This window comes from Pan troglodytes, chromosome 1, assembly GCF_028858775.2.
Source record: "Pan troglodytes isolate AG18354 chromosome 1, NHGRI_mPanTro3-v2.0_pri, whole genome shotgun sequence".
Classification (NCBI taxonomy): domain Eukaryota; kingdom Metazoa; phylum Chordata; class Mammalia; order Primates; family Hominidae; genus Pan; species Pan troglodytes.
This window is the reverse complement of record NC_072398.2, coordinates 95,333,060-95,357,474: the sequence shown is the minus strand read 5'-3', so window position 1 is coordinate 95,357,474 and position 24,415 is coordinate 95,333,060. Positions and strand designations below refer to the sequence as shown.

Below are 24,415 nucleotides of genomic sequence, written 5' to 3'. Positions count from 1 at the left end.
GGGCAACATAGTGAGACTCTGTCTCTACAAAAGTATTCAAAAATTAGCTGGGTGTGATGATGCACACCTGTAGTCCCAGCTACTTGGGAGGCTAGGGCGGGAAGATAACTTGAGCACAGGAGTTGGTGGTTACAATGAGCTATGATCATGCTACTGCACTCAAGACTGTGTGACAAAGTGAGACCCTATCTTAAAAAAAAAAAAAAAAAAACTGGCTGGATGCTGTGGTGCATGTCCATAATCCGGCACTTTAGGAGGCTGAGGAGGGAGGACCACTTGAGCTCAGGAATTCGAGACCAGCCTGGGGAATATGGCAAAAACCTGTTTCTATAAAAATACAAAAATTAGACGGGTATGGTGGGATGTGCCTGTAGTCCCAGCTACTCAGGGGGGTGGGGTGTGGGTTGGGGTTGAGGTGGGAAGATCGCTTGAATCCAGGGGATCACGCCACTCACTACACGCCAGCCTAGGCAACAGAGCGAGACCTTGCCTCAAAAAAAAAAAAAAAAGCACCAAAAAAACTCATAAAAAACAACAAAAAAAAAAACCCCAACTAGGGTTATCTATACTATGATTCACTGCACAGGGAGACTCAACCATTGGCCAGTTCCAGGTACCTCTCCTTACTGTGTGCTCTACAGTTTCAAGTACTCAACCTTGAAAGACACCAGAAAAAAAGGCCTGGGAAAACATGTTGCATGTGTGAGTGAAATAGAGAGTAACATACATGTACAAGTGAATGTATATGTATATGGGGGAGCTGGGGGAAGTGGTACAGATATAGCAAGAATGCAGAGACTTACCACATGAAGATAATTTGCTTTCTGACACAAGAAAAGCTAGGCCCATGTTTTTGGATGTAATAAAAGCTGGGACTCCACAATAAATACATCCTAAAACTCCTGGAATTATCTGACAAAAAGACTATTTTTCTCCTCCTAAGACGGCCATGAAGATTAGAATGAAGGTATATATTAACTCACTTCCATTTGGCCTATCAGCTCTCTAGTGCCCCCTTTATCTAGAAATGACCATTTTTTCTCTTAAGAGTAAGAACTACGATTCTCTGTAGGCTAAGCAGTTTTTGAGGCACCTGGTTTCATTTGGAAATAAAATGAATTTATGGTCAAACTCGATGATATATCTTCTTTTAAGAATCTTTAGGATGAAAAACACCCTCCTCTCATTGGAATTCATTCCATTTTCACAGGCTTTACGAGACGACCCTATCCCTGGAGGCAGCTGAACTGAGCCATACCTCCGTCTAGCACTCATATCCACAGGCTCATCATTGATGTTTTCTTTGCCTGGCCTTCCAGCAGTCCTGTTGTCTCCATGAGGCCTGAGATTCCCATTAAGTTTTTCTTCATAGCCCTTGACACCACTGCCATCCTGTTTGGTGGGTAACTCATGTGGCACCTCAAGATTTGCCAAATCCTTCCTTTTGAGCAATGCCAACATTTTCAGACGTTCCATGGCCTCATGCCCCTCCATTTTGAGTCGCTTTGCCAGGACGTCATCTCGCTCATCTGCTGGGTCCAAGCTCCGCTTCAACAGATTCAAGCGAAGAGCGTCTTCTGTCATTCTATCCATCCTATGGAAAGAAAAATACAAGTAAGATCAGAATAAAGTCCCTTAAATAGTCCATTTTTAAAAAGGTGGAATGGTGAAGTTATTAACAAGAATCTCTCTCTCACACATACACACACACACACACACACAAAGTTCAAAGTTAACTAAGCTATGTCCTACATGATATTGTCCTAGAACATTTATATTAAAGGAGATTTCTGGGCATTCAACCCAGCAATTTAAGTAAACTTAAATCCACATAAGCAAGGCCTGTTGACATGTGCCCTTAATTCTACATGGATACAGATTGAAAATCTTTTTTTTTTTTTTTTTTTGGCTTTTATTTTATGTTCAAGGGTACATGTGCAGGTTTGTTATATAGGTAAACTGCATGTCACCAGGGTTAGCAGATTCAAAATCTGAAGACATTTAAGATGCTTTTTAAAATGAAGAACTCAGGTGCTTAGCCTGATAAGAAGCACTATTTTTTTCTTTACTCATGAAGAAAAAGTGTTAACGACAAGCTAATTAATCATTATCCTCCCTTTTCACTTTGATTTTTTTTACACTAACAAAATCTAAATGTAGGCCGGACATGGTGGCTCAACTTGTATTCCCAGCTCCTCCAGAGGCTGAGGTGGGAGGACGGCTTGAGCCCAGGAGTTCAAGACCAGCCTGGGCAAAATGGTGAGACCCCATCTCTACAAAAAAATTAAAAATTTGTCAGGCATGGTGGCACATGCCTGTAGTCCCAGCTACTTGGGAGGCTAAGGTGGGAGGATTGCTTGAGCCCAGGAGGTTGAGGCTGCACTGAGCCTGATCGTACCACTGAACTCCAGCTAGGGTGATACAGCAAGGCTCTGTCTCCAAGAAACAACAAAAAAAAATCTAAATGCAAATTCAGATTTAGATTTTCTCCAACACTTTCAAATCCAGGTTTGTTGTCCTGGTAGGAAACAGCAAAGATAAAATAGTAAGAAAATCTTTTAAGTCAAAGAAACACAGTTTAAAATTGCTACTTATGTTAACCAGGTCAAATATTTAGTAAGTTATTTTACCTTCCCAAGTTTCAATTTCATTTGTAAAAATGGAGTACTTAAAATTTTTTTCTATTCCAGGGCTGGGCGTGGTGGCTCACACCTATAATCCCAGCATTTTGGGAGGCCAAGGAGGGTGGATCACGAGGTCAGGAGTTCAAGACCAGCCTGGCTAAGATGGTGAAACCCCATCTCTACTAAAAATATAAAAACTTAGCTGGGCGTGGTGGCAGGCGCCTGTAATCCCTGCTACTTGGGAAGCTGAGGCAAAGAATTGCTTGAACCCAGGAGGCAGAGGCTGCAGTGAGCTGAGATCTCGCCACTGCACTCCAGCCTGGGCGACAGAGTGAGACTCCATCTCAAAGAATCAACGAATGAATGAATGAATTAAATTAAAAAGATTCTTTTCCAGTTGCAATGAAAAATAAATAAAACGAAACAGGGGCCGGGTGCAGTGGCTCACGCTTGTAATCCCAGCACTTTGGGAGGCTGAGGTGGGTAGATCACTTGAGATCAGGAGTTCGAGACCAGCCTGGCCAACATGGTGAAACCCTGTCTGCACTAAAAATACCAAAATTAGGCATGGTGGCGCTTTCATGTAGTCCCAGCTACCTGAGAGGCTGAGGCATGAGAATCACTTGAACCTGCAAGGTGGAGGTTGCAGTGTGCCAAGATCACACCACTGCATTCCAGCCTGGGTGACAGAGTGAAACTGTCTCAAAACAAAAACAAAACAAGACCAAAAAATGAAACACACACCCTTTATTATATTTGTATTTATGTATTTATTTCAGATGGACTCTTGTTCTGTTGCCAGGCTGGAGTGGAGTGGTGAGATCTCAGCTCACTGCAACCTCTGCCTCCCAGGTTCAAAGCAATTCTCCTGCCTCAGCCTCCCAAGTAGCTGGGACTATGGGTGTGTGCCACCACGTCCAGCTAATTAGAGACAGGGTTTCACCATGTTGGCCAGGATGGTCTCAATCTCTTGACCTTGTGATCTGTCTGCCTCGGCCTCCTGAAGTGCTGGGATCACCGGCATTAGCCACTGTGCCCGGCCTGTTTTTATTTTTATTTTTGAGAGATAGGGTCTCACTCTATCACCCAGGCTAGGGTGCAAGTGGCACAATCATAGCTTATTGCAGCTTCAAACTCTAGGGCTCCAACAATCCTCCACACTTCAGCCTCCTGAGTAGCTAGAGACGCGTGCCACCACACTGGGCTAATTTTTTAGTTTTTTGTAGGACAAGGTCTCACTATGTTGCCCAGGCTGGTCTGGAACTCCTGGGCTCAAATGATCCTCCTGCCTCAGCCTCTCAAAGCACTTGGGATTATAGGCAGAAATACACCTTTTAGAGATAAAAGTCACAACCCAAACTTCTGAATTTTGGGTTAATGCTTCTTAATTCTCTCTCTTTTTAAAGAATAGCTTTAGCAGCCATAAAAAAAGAATGAGTTCATGTCCTTTGCAGTTTAAATGGATGAAGCTGGAACCCATCAATCTCAGCAAACTAACAAAGGAACAGAAAACCAAACACTGCCTGTTTTCACTCGTAAGTGGGAGTTGAACAATGAGAACACATGGACACAGGAAGGGGGAACATCACACACCTGGGTCTGTTGGGGGGTAGGAGGCAAAAGGAAGGAGAGCATTAGGACAAATATCTAATACATGTGGGGCTTAAAACCTAGATGACGGGTTGATAGCTGCTGCAAACCACCATGGCACATGTATACCTATGTAATAAACCTTCAGGTTCTGTGCATGTATCCCAGAACTTAAAGTAAAATAATAATAAAAAAAAAAGAATAGCTTTACTGAGATATAATTCACATATCATACAATTCACCTATGTAAAGTGTACAATTCAATGATGTTTAGTATATTCAGAGCTGTGCAACTATCATTATAATCAACTTTAGAACATTTTTATCACACTTCACCTCCCAATTTACCTCTGAAAAATATCTTCAGATGGAGGGACTAGAAAGTGGAGTGCTACAGACCACTACCCTAACTCTATAGTTAACAATGTCTTTAGTAGTTCAATCAACACTATATAAGTGAGAGCAGTAACTGGACATACCATGGTAAGTTGGGCAGAGTAGGAAAAGTCTGCCACTCAACTGATTATACGCCTAGATGCAAAAAGTACAGCCATGCCTCATTTTATTGCATTTCACTTTATTGTGCTTTGCAGATACTTTGTTAAAGGAAAACAAGGCCAGGCACAGTGGCTCACGCCTGTAATCTCAGCACTTTGGGAAGCCAAGACGGGCGGATCACTTGAGGTCAGGAGTTCGAGACCAGCCTGGCCAACATGGTGAAACTCCGTCTCTACTAAAAATACAAAAATTAGTCGGGTGTTGTGGCACATGCCTGTAATCCCAGCTATTTGGGAGGCTGAGGCAGGAGGATCACTTGAACCCAGGAGGCAGAGGTTTCAGTGAGCCAAGATCGCACCACTGCACTCCAGCCTAGGCGACAAGAGCAAGACTCCATCTCAAAAAAAAAAAAAAGTTAGCCAAGTTGTGAATGCAAAGGAAAAGTTCCTGAAGGAAATTAAAAGTGCTATTCCAATGCACACACAAATAATGGCAAAGTGCAAAGGCCTTACTGGCAATATGGAGAAAGTTTTAGTGCACTGGCAAGATCAAACCAGCCACAGCATTCCTTTAAGCCAAAGCCTAATTCAGAATCAGGCCCTAACTCTCTTCAATTCTGTGATGGCTGGGAGAAATGAGGAAGCTGCAAAAGAAAAGCTGGAAACTAGCAGAGGCTGGTTCATGAGGTTTAAGAAGTCACGCCATAACACAAAAGTACAAGGTACAGCAGTAGCCAAGTCCTGATGTAGAAGCTAACGCAAGTTATCCATAAGATCTAGCTGAGATAACCCACAAAGGTGACACATTAACAGTACATTTTTTTCCCTTTTTAAAATTTTCTAATTTTTATTTTAGATTTAAGGGATACATGTGTAGATTTATTAAATGGATATACTGCATAATGCTGGGGTTTGGGCTTCTATTGAACTCATCACCCAAACAGCTAACATAGTACCCAATGGGTAGTTTTTCAACCCTTATCTCCCACTCCATTCCTCCCCTTTTTGGAGTACTCAGTGTCTACTGTTTTCATCTATAAGCCCATGTGAACAGTACATTTTCAATGTAGATAAAATAGCCTTCTACTAGAAGACTTTCATAGAGAGATGTCAATACCAGGCTCCAAAGCTTCAAAAGACACGCTGACTCTCTTGTTAGAGGCTAATATGGCTGGTGACTTTAAATTGAAGTCAGTGATCATTTACCATTCCAACAATTCTAGGGCCCTTAAGAATTATGTTAAATAAACTGGGCATAGTAGTGCACACCAGTAGTCTCGGCTATGTGGGAGGCTAAGGCAGCAGAGTTGCCAGAGCTCAGGATTTTGAGGCTGTAGAGCACTATGATGGCACCTGTGAATAGCCACTGCACTCCAGCCTGGACAACATAGCAAGACTCCATCACTTAGAAAAAAGGTAAGAATTAGGCTAAATCTACTCTGCCTGCACTCTCTCAATGGAACAACGACATCTGGATGACAGCACATCTGTTTACAGTATGGTTTACTGAATATTTTAAGCTCATGGCTGAGATCTACTGCTCAGAAAAAAGATCCCTTTCAAAATATTACTGCTCATTGACAATGCACCCAGTCACCAAGAGCTCTGATGGAGATGAACAAGGAGATTAATGTTGTTTTCATGTGGCTAACACATCCACTCTACAGACCATGAATCAAGGAGTAATTTTAACTTTCAAGTCTTACTATGTAAGAAATATTGCTGGGCATGGGGGCTCACGCCTGTAATCCCAGCACTTTGGGAAGCCAAGGCAGGTGGATCACCTAAGGTCAAGAGTTCGAGACCAGTCTGACCAACATGGTGAAACCCCGTCTACTAAAAATACAAAATTAGGCTTGGCAGCACATGCCTGTAATCCCAGCTACGTGGGAAGGTGAGGCAGGAGAATAGCCTGAACCTGGGAGGGGGAGGTGGCAGTGAGCCAAGATCATGCCACTGCGCTCCAGCCTGGGCAACGAGAGCAAAACTCAGTCTCAAAAAAAAAAAAAAAGAAAAAAGAAATATTAATATATTTCAGGCCAAGCATGGTGGCTCACAAAAGTAATTCCAGTGCTTTCGAGGCCAACGTGGGAGGATCACTTGAGCCCAGGAGTTTGAGACTGGCCTGGGCAACACAGTAAGACCCTGTCTCTCTCTTTTTTTTTTATGTTTTTTTTTGGTTGTTTTTTGTTTGTTTGTTTTTGAGACAGAGTCTCACTCTGTTGCCCAGTCTGGAGTGCAGTGGCACAACCTCAGTTCACTGCAACCTCCACCTCCTGGGTTCATGCCATTCTCCTGCCTCAGCCTCCCGTGCAGCTGGGATTACAAACGCCCATCACCATGCCCAGCTAATTTTTTGTATTTTTGATATAGAGATGGGGTTTCACCGTGTCAGCCAGGATGGTCTCGAACTCCTGACCTCGTGATCCGCCCACCTCAGCCTCCCAAAGTGCTGGGAGTACAGGCATGACCACCACGCCCAGCCAAGACCCTGTCTCTATAAAAATAAAAATTTAAAAAACCTCCTGGAAATTATTTACCATTGCAGGAGGAAGTAAAACTATTAACATTTTTCTTTTCTTTTTCTTTTTTTTTAGACGGAGTTTTGCTCTTGTTGCCCAGGCTGGAGTGCAATGGTGCGATCTCGGCTCACCTCCACCTTCCAGGTTCAAGCAATTCTCCTGCCTCAGCCTCCCGAGTAGCTGGGATTACAGGCATGTGCCACCCCAGGCCCAGCTAATTTTATATTTTTAGTAGAGAAAGGGTTTCTCCATGTTGGTCAGGCTGGTCTCGCACTCCCGACCTCAGGTGATCTGCCTGCCTCGGCTTCCCAAATTGCTGGGATTACAGGCGTGAGCCACCACGCCCGGCCTAAAACTATCAACACTAACAGGAATTTGAAAGAAGTTGATTATAACTTTCATACATGACCTTTGACAGGTTCAAGGTTTCAATGGAGGAAGTGACTGCAAAAGTGGTAGAAACAGCAAGAAAACTACAATTAGAAGGGAGCCTGGGCAAGGCACAGCTGGGATCCCAGCACTGTAATCCCAGCACTTTGGGAGGCTGAGACAGGAGGATCACTTGAGCCCAGGAGTTCGAGACCAACCTGGACAACAAAGTGAGACCCTAACTCTACAGAAAATAAAAAAAAAATTAGTTGGGCACGGTGGCATGCACCTCACTCAGGAGGGTGAGGTGAGGGGATCGCATGAGCCCAGGAGTTTGAGGCTACAATGAGCTACGATCATGCCACTGCACTCCAGCTTGGGTGACAGACCACAACTGAGTCTCTTTAAAAAACAAACAAAAAACAAAAATTTGAATGGATAAGGAGTTGCTTCTTATGGATGAGCAAAGAAAGTGGTTTCTTGAGATGGAATCTACTCCTGGTAAGATGCTGTGAACACTGTTGAAATGACACCAGAAGATTTAGAATATTCCATAAACTTGAGTTGACAAAGCAGCAGCAGGGTTTGAAAGAAATGACACCAATGTTGAAAGTAGTTCTACTGTGGATAAAATGGTATTAAACAGTACCACATGCTATATGAAAATCTTTCATGAAAGGAGAGTCAATCCATGTGGCAAACTTCATCATCTTATTTTAAGAAACTGCCAGGTTGGGCAGGCGCAGTGGCTCATGCCTGTAATCTCAAAAAAAAAAAAAAAAAAAAAAATTGCCAGGTTACCCCAACCTTCAGCAACCACCACACTAATGGGTGAGCAGTCATCCACATGGAGGCAAGACACTCTACCAGCTAAAAGATAATGACTTGCTGAAGGCTCAGATGATTGTTAGCACTTTTTAGCAAGAAAGTGTTTTTTATTTAAGATGTATTCATTGTTTTCTTAGACATAATCCTATTGCACTTAATAGACTACAGCATAATGTAAACATAACTTTTATTTTATTATTATTATTTTTTTTTGAGACAGACTCTTGCTCTGTCGTCCAGGCTGGAGTGGAGTGGCATGATCTCGGTTCATTACAACCTCTGCCTCCTGAGTTCAAGCGATTCTACTGCCTTAGCCTCCTGAGTAGCTGGGATTACAGGCGCGTACCACCATGCCCAGCTACTTTTTGTATTTTTAGTAGAGACAAGGTTTCACCATGTTGACCAGGCTGGTCTCAAACTCCTGACTTCAAGCAATCCTCCCGCCTCAGCCTCCCAGAGTGCTCGGATTACAGGCGTGAGCCACTGCGTCTGGCCTAAACATAACTTTTATATACACTGGGAAACCAAAAAATTTGTGTGACTTGCTTTATTGCAATATTTGCTTTATTGTGGTGGTCTGGAATGGAACATACAAAATCTCTGAGGTATGTCTATACTTTAGAAAAGTACACAGTAAGGCAGTGGCTTATGTGTGTAATCCCAGTGACACAAGAGGATCATTGGAGGCTGAGAGTTTGAGACCATCCTGGGAGACTCATCTCTAAAAAAAAATTTGTTTGTTTGTTTGTTTTTTTTTTTGAGACAGTCTGTCACCCAGGCTGGAGTGCAGTGGCACAACCTCGGCTCACTGCAAGCCTCCCAGGTTCAAGTGATTCTCATGCCTCAGCCTTCCAAGTAGCTGAGATTACAGGTGTTCGCCACCATACTCGGCTAATTTTTGTATTTTTAGTAGAGACGAGGTTTCACCATGTTGGCCAGGCTAGTCTTGAACTCCTGACCTCAAGCGATCCGCCCACCTTGGCCTCCCAAAGTGCTGGGATTACAGGCGTGAGCCACTACACCCAGCCTAAAAAAGTTAAAAAAAAAAAAAAGAATTAGCCAGGCATGGTGACTGAAGTGGGAAGATCATTTGAGCCCAGGAGTTTGAGGCTGCAGTGAGCTATGATTGCGCCACTCTACTCCAGCCTGGGTGACAGAGCAAGACCCTGTCTCTTAAGTACACATAGCAAGATATACACATTTAAGTTGATATACTACAGTATTCCAAGTTTTGAGATATATTCACGTGCACTGATAGTATATGACAAAACAACAAAATTCAATAACCTAGAGCTAGAGTTTGGGGTGCCATCATTACCTTGGCTCCCTGAATTGACAATTATACAAACAGCTGAAAGTCAGTCAAATAATTTCCCCTTACTATACATTAATGATTCAAGAAAGAAACTGACCCATCAGAGGTTGCGAGAAACCAGAACCCAGATACCTGAATGTCTGAGGTAAGTCTTTCCTAATAGATAGCTTGAGAATTCTGACCAATCTATCCACGGCTACTCTTTGTCTTTACTAATCTATAAACCTCAACTTTATGCACTCACAACCATGCCTCCCTCAAAATCCAATGTAAAATGGATGAACTTTGAAAACATTATGCGAGTAAAATAAACCAGACACAAAAGGATAAATATTGTATGGTTCCACATATATGAGGTACCTAGAGATAGAAAGTATAATAGAGGGCTGAGCATGGTGGCAAGTGCCTATAATTCTAGCTACTTGGGAGGCTGGTGTGGGAGGAATGCTTGAGTGTCAGGAGTTGAAGACCAGCCTAGGCAACAGAGTAAGATGCCCTTATCTCAAAAACAACAACAACAAAAACAAACAAAAAACCCCAAAAACAAAACAAAACAAAAAAAACACAGTAGAATAGAGGTTTCCAGCTAAGGTAGGGGTGGGGAGTGAGGGGTGATTGTTTAATGGGAACAGAGTCTCTGGGATGAAGAAAAAGTTCTGCAAGTAGATAGTGGTGATGGTTGCAAAACAATGTGAATGTACTTAAATCCACTGAATTATATACTTACAAATGGTTAAGATGGTAAATTTTATGTTACATATATTTTACCACAACAAAATTGCAAAAACAAAATCCAACATAACTGATTACGGAAGGGTACACGTGATCTTTTTAGGGTGATTGGAAATGTTCTTCTAAAACAGACTGTTGTGATGGTTGCACAACTTTGTAAATATACTAAAAAAAAATTCTACAGTTAAATTATGTCCCCTATTATAAAACTGTAAAAATAATATTCACTGAAAACTTATCACATAAATATTCCTCTGCAAAAAAAAGAGAATTTTGTAAAATGAATGTTGCATATTGCCTTTTAATGCCTAACCAATCTTTTTTTGTTTCTTCTGTGATCCTAATAATAACAAATACTATTTCTTAACCACCCACTTAAATCCAAACATGCTATTGGACACTTTATCACGTATTCTTACTTATATATTTTTTTTCTCCATTCCAGTTGGAGAAGAAACTTACTTAAATCTTTTCAACAAGCTACTAAGTAGGTAGTATTGTTTCTACTTCACAGGTGGGAAGAGGTGTATCCCAACTGCAAAGCTTTAGAAAGTAAATCTGGAATTACAACACAGGTCTAGCTCATTTCCAAAATCTATTACTCAGTACAACACCCTTCTCAGAGCCAGACATCTTAAGAAGCAAGTACTGTGTATTCATGTATCTGCACATCTATCCATCCATCCACCCCACAAATATTAATCATACACTATGTGTCAAAGTCAGACATTAGGAGTAAAGATTTTTGGAAAACGACTAGGTTACTGTTTTCCAGAATTTCATTCCAATAGAAAGATGTGCATATAACAAAAATACATAATTGGATGTTTACATGAACTCATTTTCTCTGCCTTTTTTTTTTTTGTTTTGAGATGGAGTTTTTGCTCTGTTGCCCAGGCTGGAGTGCAATGGCACAATCTCAGCTCACTGCAAAGAGACGCACCCTGCCTCTTTTTTTTTCCCCCTTTTTCGAGTCTCACTCTGTCATCCAGTCTGGAGTACAGTGGTGCAATCATGGCTCACTGAAGCCTGGGCCCCCGGGTTCAAGCGACTCTCATGCCTCGGCCTCCTGAGTAGCTGGAACTACAGATGCGAGCCACCATGTGCATATTTTCTCTTTTACATTCAGAGGAAGAAAATAGAATTGATAGGAGTTGGTGACTTAGATTTGGGGTCAGAGAAAAGGATTATTTCCTGGCTTCAGCTTTTGCCTTTGGGTGAATTTTCTCTTTACTGAAATGTGAGGATGAAAAGCAGTATATAAGAAGGCAGAGGCTGGACACAGTGGCTCACGCCTGTAATCCTAACACTTTGGGAGGCCAAGGATGGCAGATCACTTGAGGCCGGGAGTTCGAGACCAGCCTGGCCAGCATGGCAAAAGCTTGTCTCTACTAAAAATACAAAAATTGCCGGGTGTGGTGGTGCATGCCTGTAATCCCAGCTACTCAGGTGGCTGAGGCATGAGAATCACTTGAACCTGGGAGGCAGAGGTTGCAGTGAACTGAGATCAGGTCACTTCACTCCAGCCTGGGTGACAGAACGAGACCCTGTCTCAAAAAAAAAAAAAAAAAAAAAAAGTTTAAGGAAGAGAGTAGTTGTGTCAAACAACTAGAGCAGAAAAAGAAAAATGTCCAACTTTAAACTTGCTGTTGGACTCCTATAAGAAACAAGAATGCCAAATGAAATAGCTCTACATTCACGCTTGTAAAGTTTCTGACAACATTAAACCAAAACCTGGATTTGCAGCAAAGACTTAAGAGGATCCTGAGAGGCAGACAGAGGATAGGGGAATGAAGAGGGTGAACAAAATAAATTAACATATACAGGAGTACCTGGTCTTCAAAAGGCAATGTACAAGGCCCTTTCTATTTGTTCTTTGTTCTTCCATCACATCAGAGAACAGAAAAATCTAAATTGTTAGCTAGGTTGGAAAACCTCTAATTCTCAAAAATGATGAAAGTGAAGCCTATAGTTATATAATGTAACTTAAAAGTTTAAAGTAGCAATAGTCTAAAAGATCATAAGATGGTTATGTTACTTATGAAAAGTTATCAGTATTTATAATGAAGGAGACAACAGTCCTAGTATTTAACACATAAAAAGTAAGTTTAAAAAACTGTTTTGAAGGCTGGGTGCAGTGGCTCACACCTGTAATCCCAGCATTTTGGGAGGCCAAAGCAGGCAGATCACTTGAGGTTAGGAGTTTGAAACCAGCCTGACTAACATGGTGAGACCCCATCTCTACTAAAAACACAAAAAATTAGCTGGGCTGGTGGCAGGTGCGTGCCTGTAATCCCAGCTGGTTGGGAGGCTGAGGCAGGAGAATCACTTGAACCTGGGAGGCAGAGGTTGCAGTGAGCTGAGATCATGCCATTGCACCCTAGACCTGGCGACAAAGCGAGATTCTGTCTCAAACAAAAAGCTGTTTTGGTTTAAAAATCCTAAGTAGAAATGAAAATTCTTTCTTTCTTTCTTTTTTTTTTTTTTTTTGAGACGGACTCTCACTCTTGTTGCCCAGGCTGGAGTGCAATGGCACGATCTTGTCTCACTGCTACCTCCGCCTCCCGGGTTCAAGCGATTCTCCTGCCTCAGCCTCCCGAGTAGCTGGGATTACAGGCACCTGCCATCACGCCCGGCTAATTTTTTGTATTTTTAGTAGAGACGGGGGTTTCACCATGTTGTCCAGGCTGGTCTTGAACTCCTGACCTCAGGTGATCCACCTGCCTCGGCCTCCCAAAGTGCTGGGGTTACAGGCATGAGCCACTGCGGCCTGCTGAAAATACTTATTTTTTTTTTAGGTGGAGTTTTGCTCTTGTTGCCCAGGCTGGAGTGCAATGGCGCGATCTCAGCTCACCACAACCTCCGTCTCCTGGGTTCAAGCAATTCTCCTGCCTCAGCCTCCCGAGTAGCTAGGATTACAGGCATGCGCCACCACGCCTAGCTAATTTTGTATTTTTAGTAGAGACAGGGTTTCTCTGTGTTGGTGAAGCTGGTCTCGAACTCCCGACCTCAGGTGATCCACCCGCCTCAGCCTCCCAAAGTGCTGGGACTACAGGCGTGAGCCACTGTGCCCAGCAGAAAATACATTCTTAAAAAAATACTTTCATAAGTTCTAATTTATCTTTTTAAAATCTAAAAACTTTGAAGTAAATATTAATAAGCAGAAAATTTTCATTTTTATGTTTCCACTATTTTTTCTGATTTGTCTCAAATGGTCACAGAGAATTTTACTGTGCACACTGAAGAGATTGTTCTTATTATAAAATATTTCAAAGATGGAGATAGGCCGGGCACGGTGGCTCACGCCTGTAATCCCAGCACTCTGGGAGGCCAAGGAGAGCGGATCATGAGGTCAGGCGATCAAGACCATCCTGGCTAACACGGTGAAACCCCGTCTCTACTAAAAATAGAAAAAGTTAGCCGGGCGTGGTGGCATGTGCCTGTAGTCTGAGCTACTCGGGAAGCTGAGGCAGGAGAATGGCGTGAACCCAGGAGGACGAGGTTGCAGTGAACCGAGATCAGGCCACTGCACTCCAGCCTGGGTGACAGAGGAAGACTCCGTCTCAAAAAAAAAAAAAGAAAAAAGAAAAAAAAAGATGGAGATAAAGAAGATCTCATGTACCCTTTATCTAGTTTCCCCCAATGGTAACATCTTGCAAAACTATAGTACCATATCACCAGCAGAATATCAACATTGATACAATAAGCAGATCTTCAGATTTCCCATTTTATTAGTATTCATTTGTATGTACTTAGTTCTACACAAGTTTGTCACATTTGTAAGTTCATGTATCCATCATCACAGTTAAGAAACAGCACCGTTCCATCACCTCAAGGAGCCCTCGTGTTAACTGTTTTATAACAACATCTACCCTATCCCCTCCCATCTCCTGCCACATTCATTCCTAACTCCTAGAAGCCACTAATCTGTTCTCCATTTCTAAAATGTTGGCTTTTCAAACTATTATAAAGTTGGAATCATAGAGTATGTAACTTTTAGGACTGGCCTTTTTCACTTAGGATAATTTCGCTGAGATTCATCAAAGTGGCTGCAAGTACCAACAGTTTATTCCTTTTTATTGCTGAGTAGTATTCCATGGTATGGATGTACCATGGTTTATTTACTCACTGAAGGACATCTGAGTTGTTTTCAGTTTTTGGCTATTAGGAATAAAGCTGCTATGAACATTCATGGGAAAGTTTTTGTAGAAAAGTTTTCATTTATCTGGGATAATGCCTAAGTGTGCAACTGCTGAGTCATATGGTAAGTGAATGTTTGGTTTTATAAGAAACTGCCAATCTGTTTTCCAGAGTAGCTATACCATCATATGTTCCCAGATGCAATGTATGAGAAATCCAGGTTTTTCACACCCTCACCAGCATTTGGTGGTGTCATTTTTATTACTGTTATTTAATAGATGGGGTCTCACTATGTTACCCAGGCTGGAGTGCAGTGGCTATTCATAGGCACCATCTTAACAATCTGCAGCCTCAAATTCCTGGCCTCATTCCATCCTCCTACCTCAGCCACTAGAGGAGAAGCGACTTGAAGTGTGTGCCACTGCACCTGGCTGGTGTCATTATTTCTTACTTCAGCCATTTGGATAGGTGTGTGGTAATATTTCATTGTGGTTTCAATTTTCATTTCCCTAATGGCTAATGATGTTCTTTTTACATGTTTATTTGCCATCTGTAATTCTCTTCTATGAAACTTCTGTTCATGTCTTTTGCTCATTTCCTAACTGACCTCTTTGCTGTTCCTTTTTACTGTTGAGTTTTGAGAGTTCTTTATGTATTTTAGATACTAGTTGTTAGTCATCTATGTGGTCTCCTATTTTTAGTGAGACAAAACATTAGATAAATCTGAAGCACTGTGTAACTTCACTCTCAACCCTTTTCACCCTCTCTCCTCCTTCAGATGTTGTTTCCATTCTCATAAATATTAAATAAGTTTATTGCATATACTTGTAATCATTAATAATATATAGCATAGTTTGTATATTTTTAGAAATTATCACTTCTGTACTATTCTTCATTTTTCTTTCCAATATTGTTTTTGCTTTTGTTTTTTAAAATTTTATGTATGTATGTATGTATGTATGAGATGGAGTTTCACTCGTTGCCCAGGCTGGAGTGCAATGGCACGATCTCGGCTCACTGCAGCCTCCGCCTCCCGGGTTCAAGCAATTCTCCTACCTCAACCTCCGGAGTAGCTGGGATTACAGGCGCCTGCCACCACTCCTGGCTAATTTTTTTGTATTTTTAGTAGAGAGAGGGTTTCACCATGTTGGTCAGGGTGGTCTTAAACTCCTGACCTCAGGTGATCCGCCCGCCTCAGCCTCCCAAAGTGCTGGGATTACAGGCGTGAGCCACCTCGCCCAGCCTTATTTTTTTTTTTTTTTTTTTTTTTTTGAGACAGAGTCTCGCTGTCACCCAGGCTGGAGTGCAGTGGACCATGTCGGCTCACTGCAACCTCCGCTTCCTGGGCTCAAGTGATCCTCCCACCTCAGCCTCCCAAGTAGCTAGGATTATAGGCTCACACTGCCATGCCAGGCTAATTTTTGCCACTGTGCCTGGCATTTTTTTTTTTAAGAGACAGTATCTCACTCTGTTGCCCAGGCTGGAATGCAGTGGTGTGATCATGTCTCACTGTAACCTTGACCTCCTGGGCTCAAGCAATCCTCCCACCTCAGCCTCCCAAGCAGCTAGGACTACAGGTGCACACCACCACACCTGGCTAATATATGGGGTCTCACTATGTTACCCAGGCTGGAGTGCAGTAGCTATTCACAGGCACCATCTTAGCAATCTGCAGCCTCAAATTCCTGGCCTCATTGCATCCTCCTACCTCAGCCACTAGAGGAGAAGCGACATTTACAAAAAAAAAAGTTATTTGTAAAGATGGGGTTTTGTCATGTTGCCCAGGTTAGTCTTGAACTCCTGGCCTCACACGATCCTCCTGCCTTGGCTTCCCAAAGCACCAGGATTACAGGTATGAGGCACCATGCCCAGCCTTCAATTTTTTATATTTAAAATTTGTCCAAGTAACTGCATAAAGCTCTACTTCATTTGCTTTAACTGCTGTGTAGAATCCCACAGCAGGAATATACAATTAGTTATCCATTCTCCACCTCAACATTTAGGGATCCATTTGTTGATGTTAAAACCAATGCTGCAATTTCCACTTCTGGTCAAGATGATTCAACAGAGACCAGAGATTTACCCTCTCACCTAAAAGAACCACCACCACCAAAAAAAAAAAAAAAAAAAAAAAAAAACCCAAACAAAAACCATAAAAACAAGGGTTTTGAAAACAATGGACATCAGGCAACAATGGACAGTGACCCCAGAGTGACAAGAAGCAAATGAAGTGAGCTCTACAACTGGCCTGGCTTATTGCCTTAAGAGAGTTTCCAGGACATGATGCAGGAGGGGAGGGAGATTGAGGCACAGCCTGAGAAACTCCTGAGTTGAAGAGATGGAGCAGAGAATATAATGAGATAATGGCAGCCAGATTTCAAAGGACAGAGTATCACAGCAGAGAAAGCTGCAGAGAAAGTCTCAGAAGCCCAGAGATCTGCAAAATGATCCCCTCAAATACTGAGGAGATCAGAGTGCTGATCAGCACATGTAACTGAGGAAACTATCCAAGACTGGGAGAAAAAAAAAAACATATGAAAGGAATGGAGCAAGCACTACCCAGAACTCACATGGGGCCAGGAATAGTGCCTGTTCTTAGTAGCCAGATTAGAAAAACTCAATTTATGGGGTATCGGGTAGAGTGCACAGGAAAGTCCTACCTTAGCACTAGGGAATTTTTAGCCCTAAACTAAGTACTGCTTAGTTTAAGTACTGGCCTAACAAATTATATATATTAAAAAAAAGCAAAGTTGACAAATACAATAACTGAATTGCAAATCAACCCTCAAGATTTATAGGAATAAAAATAATCCAGCACCCAAAAATATAAAATTCACAATATCTGGAATTTGATTAAAGATTAACAGGCTTGCAAAGAGGCAAGAAAACATGACCCATAATGAGAATAATAATCAATCAGAAGAAATCTATTTACCCAGAACTAATTCTGTTAGAATTAAAATGACTTTAAAACAGATATTAATATTGTAACTGCATTCCATATTTTCAAAAAGTTACGCAGAGAAATGGAAGATGTACAAAAAGACTCAAATCAAACTTCTAGAGATGAAAACCAGTGTCTGAGATGAAAACTACAATGGATATAACAATAGTGTGGTACTGGCATAAAGACAGATATGTGATCAACGGAAAAAAACTCAGAAATACACCCTAATATTTACGGTCAATTGATTTTTCAACAAGGGTGCCAAGACAGTTCAATGAGAATTGCTCAAGCACAGGAGGCTGAGGCTGCAGTGAGCCTGATCAAGCCACTGAACTCCTGCCTGGACAACAGAGCCAGACCCTGTATCAGTAAAAAAAAGAAAAAAAAAAAAATTCCAGCCTATGCAAAATAGTGATAGCCTGTCTCTACCATTAATTTAAAACATTAGGCTGGGCGTGGTGGTGGCTCACACCTGTAATCCCAGCACTTTGGGAGGCTGAGACGGGTGGATCCCATGAGCTCAGGAGTTCAAGACCAGCCTGGGCAACATGACAAAACCCCACATTCATAAAATATAAAAAATTAGCCAGGTGTGGTAGTGCACGCCTACAGTTCCAGCTACTTTGGCGGGGGGCTGCAAGGGGGGGTGAGGTGGGAGGACTGCTCGAGCCTGGGAGGTTGAGGCTGCAGTGAGCAATTGCACCACTGCACTCAAGCCTGGGTGACAGAGCAAGACTCTATCTCAAAAAAATAAATAAATAAATAAATAAAAATTACCAGGCATGGTGGCATGCGTCCACAGTTCCAGCTACTCAGGAAGCTGAGGTGGAAGGATTGTTTAAGCTCTGGTGTTTGAGACTGCAGTTTACCATGATTGCACCATTGTACTCCACTGGATAACAGAGCAAGACACTATCTCTATAAACCACCACCCCCCCACCCCAAAACTGTTCCCTTAATAACTTTTTTTGCCTTAAAGTTTGTCTTATATTAGTATGGTGACATTAACTTTCTGGTTAATATTTACCTACAACATTTTTTTCGTTGTTAATTTCAATTTCTACACCTTTATGTTTTCGACAGTATTTATCTGAATTTGTTTTTCCATTAAACCATTTCTAAAAAACTGACTAGTTTACACTTCTCATGATCACTAATATATTTAGTTTTATTTCTACCATCTTCTGTTCTATTTACCTTGCTTGTTCTGTGCTTCCTTCTTGCTATGTTTGTTTTGAGACAGTCTCACTCTGTCACCCAGGCTGGGGTGCAGTGGTGTGAATCTGGCTCACTGCAACCTCTGCCTCCGAGGTTCAAGTGATTCTTCTGCCTCAGCCTCCAAAGTAGCTGGGATTACAGGTGTGTGCCACCAGTGCCCAGCTAATCTTTTTGTATTTTTTTTGTAGAGATGGGGTTTCACCGTATTGGCCACACTGGACTCGAACTCCTGGCCTCAAGTGATCCGCCCATCTCAGCCTCCTAAAGTGCTAGGATTACAGGCATTAGCCACCGTGTCCAACCCCTTCTTGTTCTTTGTGTTCTTTTTTTTTTTTTTTTTTTTTGAGACAGAGTCTCACTCTGTCACCCAGGCTGGAATGCAGTCGCGCGATCTCAGCTCACTGCAATCTCCGCCTCCTGGGTTCAAGCAATTTCTCTGCCTCAGCCTCCCGAGTAGCTGGGATTACAGGCATCCGCCACCACTCCTGGCTAATTTTTGTATTTTTAGTAGAGACGGGGTTTCACCAGGTTGGCCAGGCTGGTCTCGAACTTCTGACCTCGTGATCCACCTGCTGCGGCCTCCCCAAGTGCTGGGATTACAGGCGTGAGCCACCACACCTGGCCCTTCTTGCTCTTTTATGCCTTCTATTAAATTCTTATTTTTTATTTCAGTCCTATCTCATTTTTAGTTCCAACGAATTAGTCATGATTAGTGTGTTACATACAGTCAAAGCTATTTTATTTTATTTTGACGGAGTATTGCTCTGTCACCCAGGTTGGAGTGCAATGGCACAATCTCCTGGCTCACTGCAACCTCTGCTTCCTGGTTTTAAGTGATTCTTGTGCCTCAGCCTCCCAAGTAACTGAGCCTACAGACGTGCACCACCACGCCTGGCTAGTTTTTGTATTTTTAGTGGAGACAGGGTTTCGCCATGTTGGCCAGGCTGGTCTTGAACTCCTGGCCTCAAGTGATCTGCCTGCCTCAGCCTCCCAAAGTGCTGGGATTACAGGTCTGACCTACTGTGCCTGGCCTGGAACTTCTATTTTTAATGTCAGTATTTTTGCAACATTGTACTTAATTATTGTATTTAGTCCCTGACCTCTGAATGCTTACAGCTGAGAAACTAGACACACTTCTGTAGATAAGTAAAAAAGACCACATCTTTTTGAGATGGAGTCTCCCTCTATCACCCAGCCTGAAGCGCACTGGTAAAATCATAGCTTACTGCAGCCTCACTCCTGAACTCAAGTGATCCTCCTCTTTAGGCCTCCCAAAGCACTGAGATTACAGGCATGAATCACTGAGCCCAGCCTAATTTTCATTCCTTCACAGTAATCTATTTGGCTGCTTTCATAAGATCTTTGTCTTTAGTGTTATTCTTTCAGGATTCACTATTTTTTTTTCCTTGAAGATTCATATACTTAGAAATTCTGTGAAATTTTCTGCTATTATCTCTTTGAATGTTGCTACTCTCCATTTTCTCTACCCTTCCCTAGAACTCCTATGAGATATATCTTGGACCATCTCATTCTACTGTCCATGTCTCATCTCTTTTTTTCATATTTTCCATTTTTAATATATCTATGCTGCATTGTGTAATTTCTATTGTTCCTAATTTTCAACTGTGTTGGATATACTGTTTAACTTATATAACGAGTTAATTTGACTAATCTGCTCCAAAGCAGATCAACTTTGGATGCATATCATCTGAGTAACTGTAAAACAAACAAACATACTGATACCATGGCCCAATTCCCAAAGATTTGATTTAATCAGTCTGCCATTGAACTCACGCAGCTATCCTTTAATAAATTCCCCAGTTAGTTCTATTATTTAGCCAGTGTTGAGAATCATCCCCTCACCATACCAACTTGGTATAGTATTTCTTACACCTTAGAAAATTCTTCCCATGACTTCCTGTCGTATTCCAGTCACTGCCCCATGTGCCTGAACCCTTCTACAGCAAAATTCCTCAAGAGTTACCTATACTCATTGTCTCTTTCTTCTGGCTTAAAACCACTTCAGTTCAGGTTTTATTCCCTCAATATAAAGAGATTATTTTTTCCAGGTCACTAATTACCTTCATGTTGCCAAGTCCAATAATTATTTACCAATCCTTATCTTATTTGAACTTTCAGCAGCATTTTATCAACTCAATCTTCCTTCCTTCTTGAACTGCTTTCTTCACTTGGCTTTTGGGACTTCACATCTCTGGGTCTTATTCTACACTCATGATCCTTTATTCTTAGTCTTCACTAGTTTCTAGTCATCTTTCTACCTTCTAACTGTAAAAATGAAGTGTTCCCATGGTTTTAAATAGCATTTATATACTAATTCTCAAATTGATATTCCTAGCTGTCATTCTCCTCCGAAACTCTCTTCATATAGTCAATTGCCTAACATCTCCATTTGGGTGTTGTCTTAGTCCATTTTGCATGGTGGCTAACGCCTGTACTTCAAGCACTTTGGGAGGCCGAGGCGGGTGGATCATGAGGTCAGGAGTTCAAGAACAGCCTGGCCAAGATGGTGAAACCCCGTCCCTACTAAAAATACAAAAAAATTAGCCAGGTGTGGTAGTGGGTGCCTGTAATCCCAGCTACTCAGAAGGCTGAGGCAGAGAACTGCTTGAACCCGGGAGGCAGAGGTTGCAGTGAGCCAATATCATGCCACTGCACTCTGGCCTGGGCAACAGCGAGACTCATCTCAAAACAAAGCAAAAAACAAACAAAAACCCCCCACAGACTGGGTAATTTATATAGGGGTATGTGGGTGTGTGTGTTCTGTTTTGTTTTGTTTAGAGATGGAGTCTCTCCATGTTGCCAAACTCCTTGAGCTCAAATGATCCTCCCACCTCAGCATCCCAGGTAGCTGGGGCTATGGGTGTATGTCACCGTACCCAGCTTTGGGCACTTTATAATGACCAGAAGTTTATTGGCTATTTATTGGCACACAGTTCCAGAAGTTGGGAAGCCTAACATCAAGGTACTGGCATGTGGTGAAGATCTTCTTGCCATCTAATAACATAGCAGATGGCAAAGAGAGGGTGCCCTTTTATAACAACATTAATCCCACTCATGAGGGTAAAGCCCTAACAACTTAATCACTTCTTAAAGGTCCCACTTCTTAATATTATTACAATGTCAATTAAATTTCAACATGAATTTTGGAGGGACAAACATTCACAAGATAGCAGATATCTAACAGGCATTTTATAATCTTATTTCCAAAATTGTTTCTTCCCCTACTGTTACACATCTTAGCAAATGACACCACTATTCAAACCAAACACTTGGAGTCATTCTTAGTTCCTCTTTCTCATACCCACATGCATTCTATCTGTAAACTCTATCAGCATTACCTTCCAAATATATTTTAAATTTGACCTTGTTTTTTCTTTTTTTGAGACAGTTTCACTCTTTCGCCCAGGCTGCAGTACAGTGGCGTGATCTTGGCTCACCGCAACCCCCGCCTTCCGGTTTCAAGCGATTCTCCTGCCTCAGCCTCCTGAGTAGCTGGGATTACAGACATGTGCCACCTCACCCAGCTAATGTTTTGTATTTTTAGCAGAGGCGAGATCTCACCATGTTGGCCAGGCTGGTCTTGAACTCCTGACCTCAGGTGATCCGCCTGGCTTGGCCTCCCAAAGTGCTGGGATTACAGGCATGAGCTACCATTCCTGGCTGTATTTAATCCTTTTAAATGCACTTATTCTATGGTCTATAGTCAATGAACTGGAGATCTAGTCCTGAGAGGTAGTGTATCTGTGACTCTTATTCATGGTAAATGAGCTGTTTTCTTATTTTTTGTCACTTTTGATTATGAGCCTTGTCACAATCAAGTGGGTTATTCAGTGGGATTTTATCTGTTAGAATCCTGTGTGGCTTAAACTGTGGATCTGTTCCTCCAGAGTAGCTTTACATATGCTTCTGCTGGTTACCCCAAGGGTATCATACAGGGTCCTGAATAATTTTTTTATATTCATTTCCCAGTTTGGGGATCTCAGACCAAGCTGGTGATAATAATTTAAACCCACACAAATAAGCCCATACTTAATTATTTTTCCTTTTTAGGACAGAGTCTCACTCTGTCGCCCAGGCTGCAATGCAGTGGCACAAACTTGGCTCACTGCAGCCTTCGCCTCCCGGGTTCAAGTGATCCTCCTGCCTCAGCCTCCTGAGTAGCTAGGATTACAGGCATCCGCCACCATACCCAGCTAATTTTTGTATTTTCAGTAGAGACCAGGTATCACTATGTTGGCGAGGGTGGTCTCGAACTCCTGACCTCAAGTGATCCGCCCACATCAGCCTCCCAAAATGCTGGGATTACAGGTGTGAGCCACTGCGCTCAGCCTAATAAGCCCATACTTAATTTTTAAAAAATTGTTTGTTGGCCAGGTGCGGTGGCTCACACCTGTAATCCCAGCACTTTGGAATGCCTACGCAGGCGGATTGCTTGAGGTCAAGGAGTTTGAGACCAGCCTGGCCAACATAGTGAAACTTCGTCTCTACTAAATAAACAAAAATTAGCCAGGCGTGGTGGTGTGCGCCTATAATCCCAGCTACTCAGGAGGCTGCGGCAGGAGAATCGCTTGAACCTAGGAGGCGGAGGTTGCAGTGAGCCGGGAACGCGCCACTACACTACAGCCTGGGTGACAGAGCAAGACTCCGCCTCAAAAAAAAAATTTTTTTTTTGTTTTATTGTGGTAAAAACACTTAACACAAGATCTACCCTCTTAACAAATTTTCAAGTGTATAATACATTAATGTTGACTATAGGTACAGTGTTGTATGGCAGATCTCTAGAGCTTTTTCCTGTTTGACATTAATTTTACATACATTGTTTAGCAACTCCCCAATTTCTCCTCCCCCTCAGCCTTTGGCAACCACCATTTGACTCTGTCAACCTATGAATCTGACTAGATACCTCACATAAGTAGACTCACATAGTTATTTATCTTTCTGTGACTGTATTATTTCCCTTAGCATAATGTCCTCAAGCTTCATCCATGTTGTCACATGTGAGAGTGCTAATGTCTCTTTGGGATCCTGATTTTATTTTGGATAAATATCTAGAAGCATGATTGCTAGACCATCTGGTAGTTCTATATTTAATACGTCAAGGAACCTCCATACTGTTTTCCATAGTGGCCGCTTGTACCATTTTGCATTCCCACCAACAGTGTGCAAGGGTTCCAATTTCTTCACTCCCTTGCCAATTAAAAAAAGTAGCCATCTTGACATTGACAGGTGTGAAGTGATGATATTTCATTGTGGTTTTGATGTGTACTTCTCTGATGATTAGCAATGTTGAGCAATTTTTCATATACTTGGCCACTTTTATGTCTTCTTTGGAGAATGTCTATTCAGGTCCTTTGTCTATTTTTTTTTTTAATCTTACAGTGAATTATATTGAATTCAAAGGTAGTATTCCTATTTGAGAAATAAAAAACTAAAATCAAGTTGTACAAGCAATCATCATGAGATAAATCAGTAAAGAGGCCTGCTCAGATCATACCAGAGCAGACACCAGTTTCTACCCCAGCCCGCATGAAGATGTTTTTATTCAACACAAACAGTAACAGAGGGTAACACAATGGCCACAGAATGAGAACATAAGTGCACTTGAATTTTTT

General features: G+C 42.0%; 1 protein-coding gene across 11 annotated transcripts in view; it reads right to left on the bottom strand.

Moving 5' to 3' along the window:
• Nucleotides 1-24,415, bottom strand: part of GATAD2B (GATA zinc finger domain containing 2B) — a 118,209-nt gene that overhangs the window by 21,887 nt on the left and 71,907 nt on the right. For all 11 annotated transcript variants that reach the window (XM_063813376.1, XM_063813360.1, XM_063813362.1 and 8 more), the window contains one exon: nucleotides 1,259-1,594. In XM_063813376.1, the coding sequence (XP_063669446.1) occupies nucleotides 1,259-1,593 (335 nt within the window). In that variant the 5' untranslated portion in view covers nucleotide 1,594. The remainder of the gene's footprint in view (nucleotides 1-1,258; nucleotides 1,595-24,415) is intronic.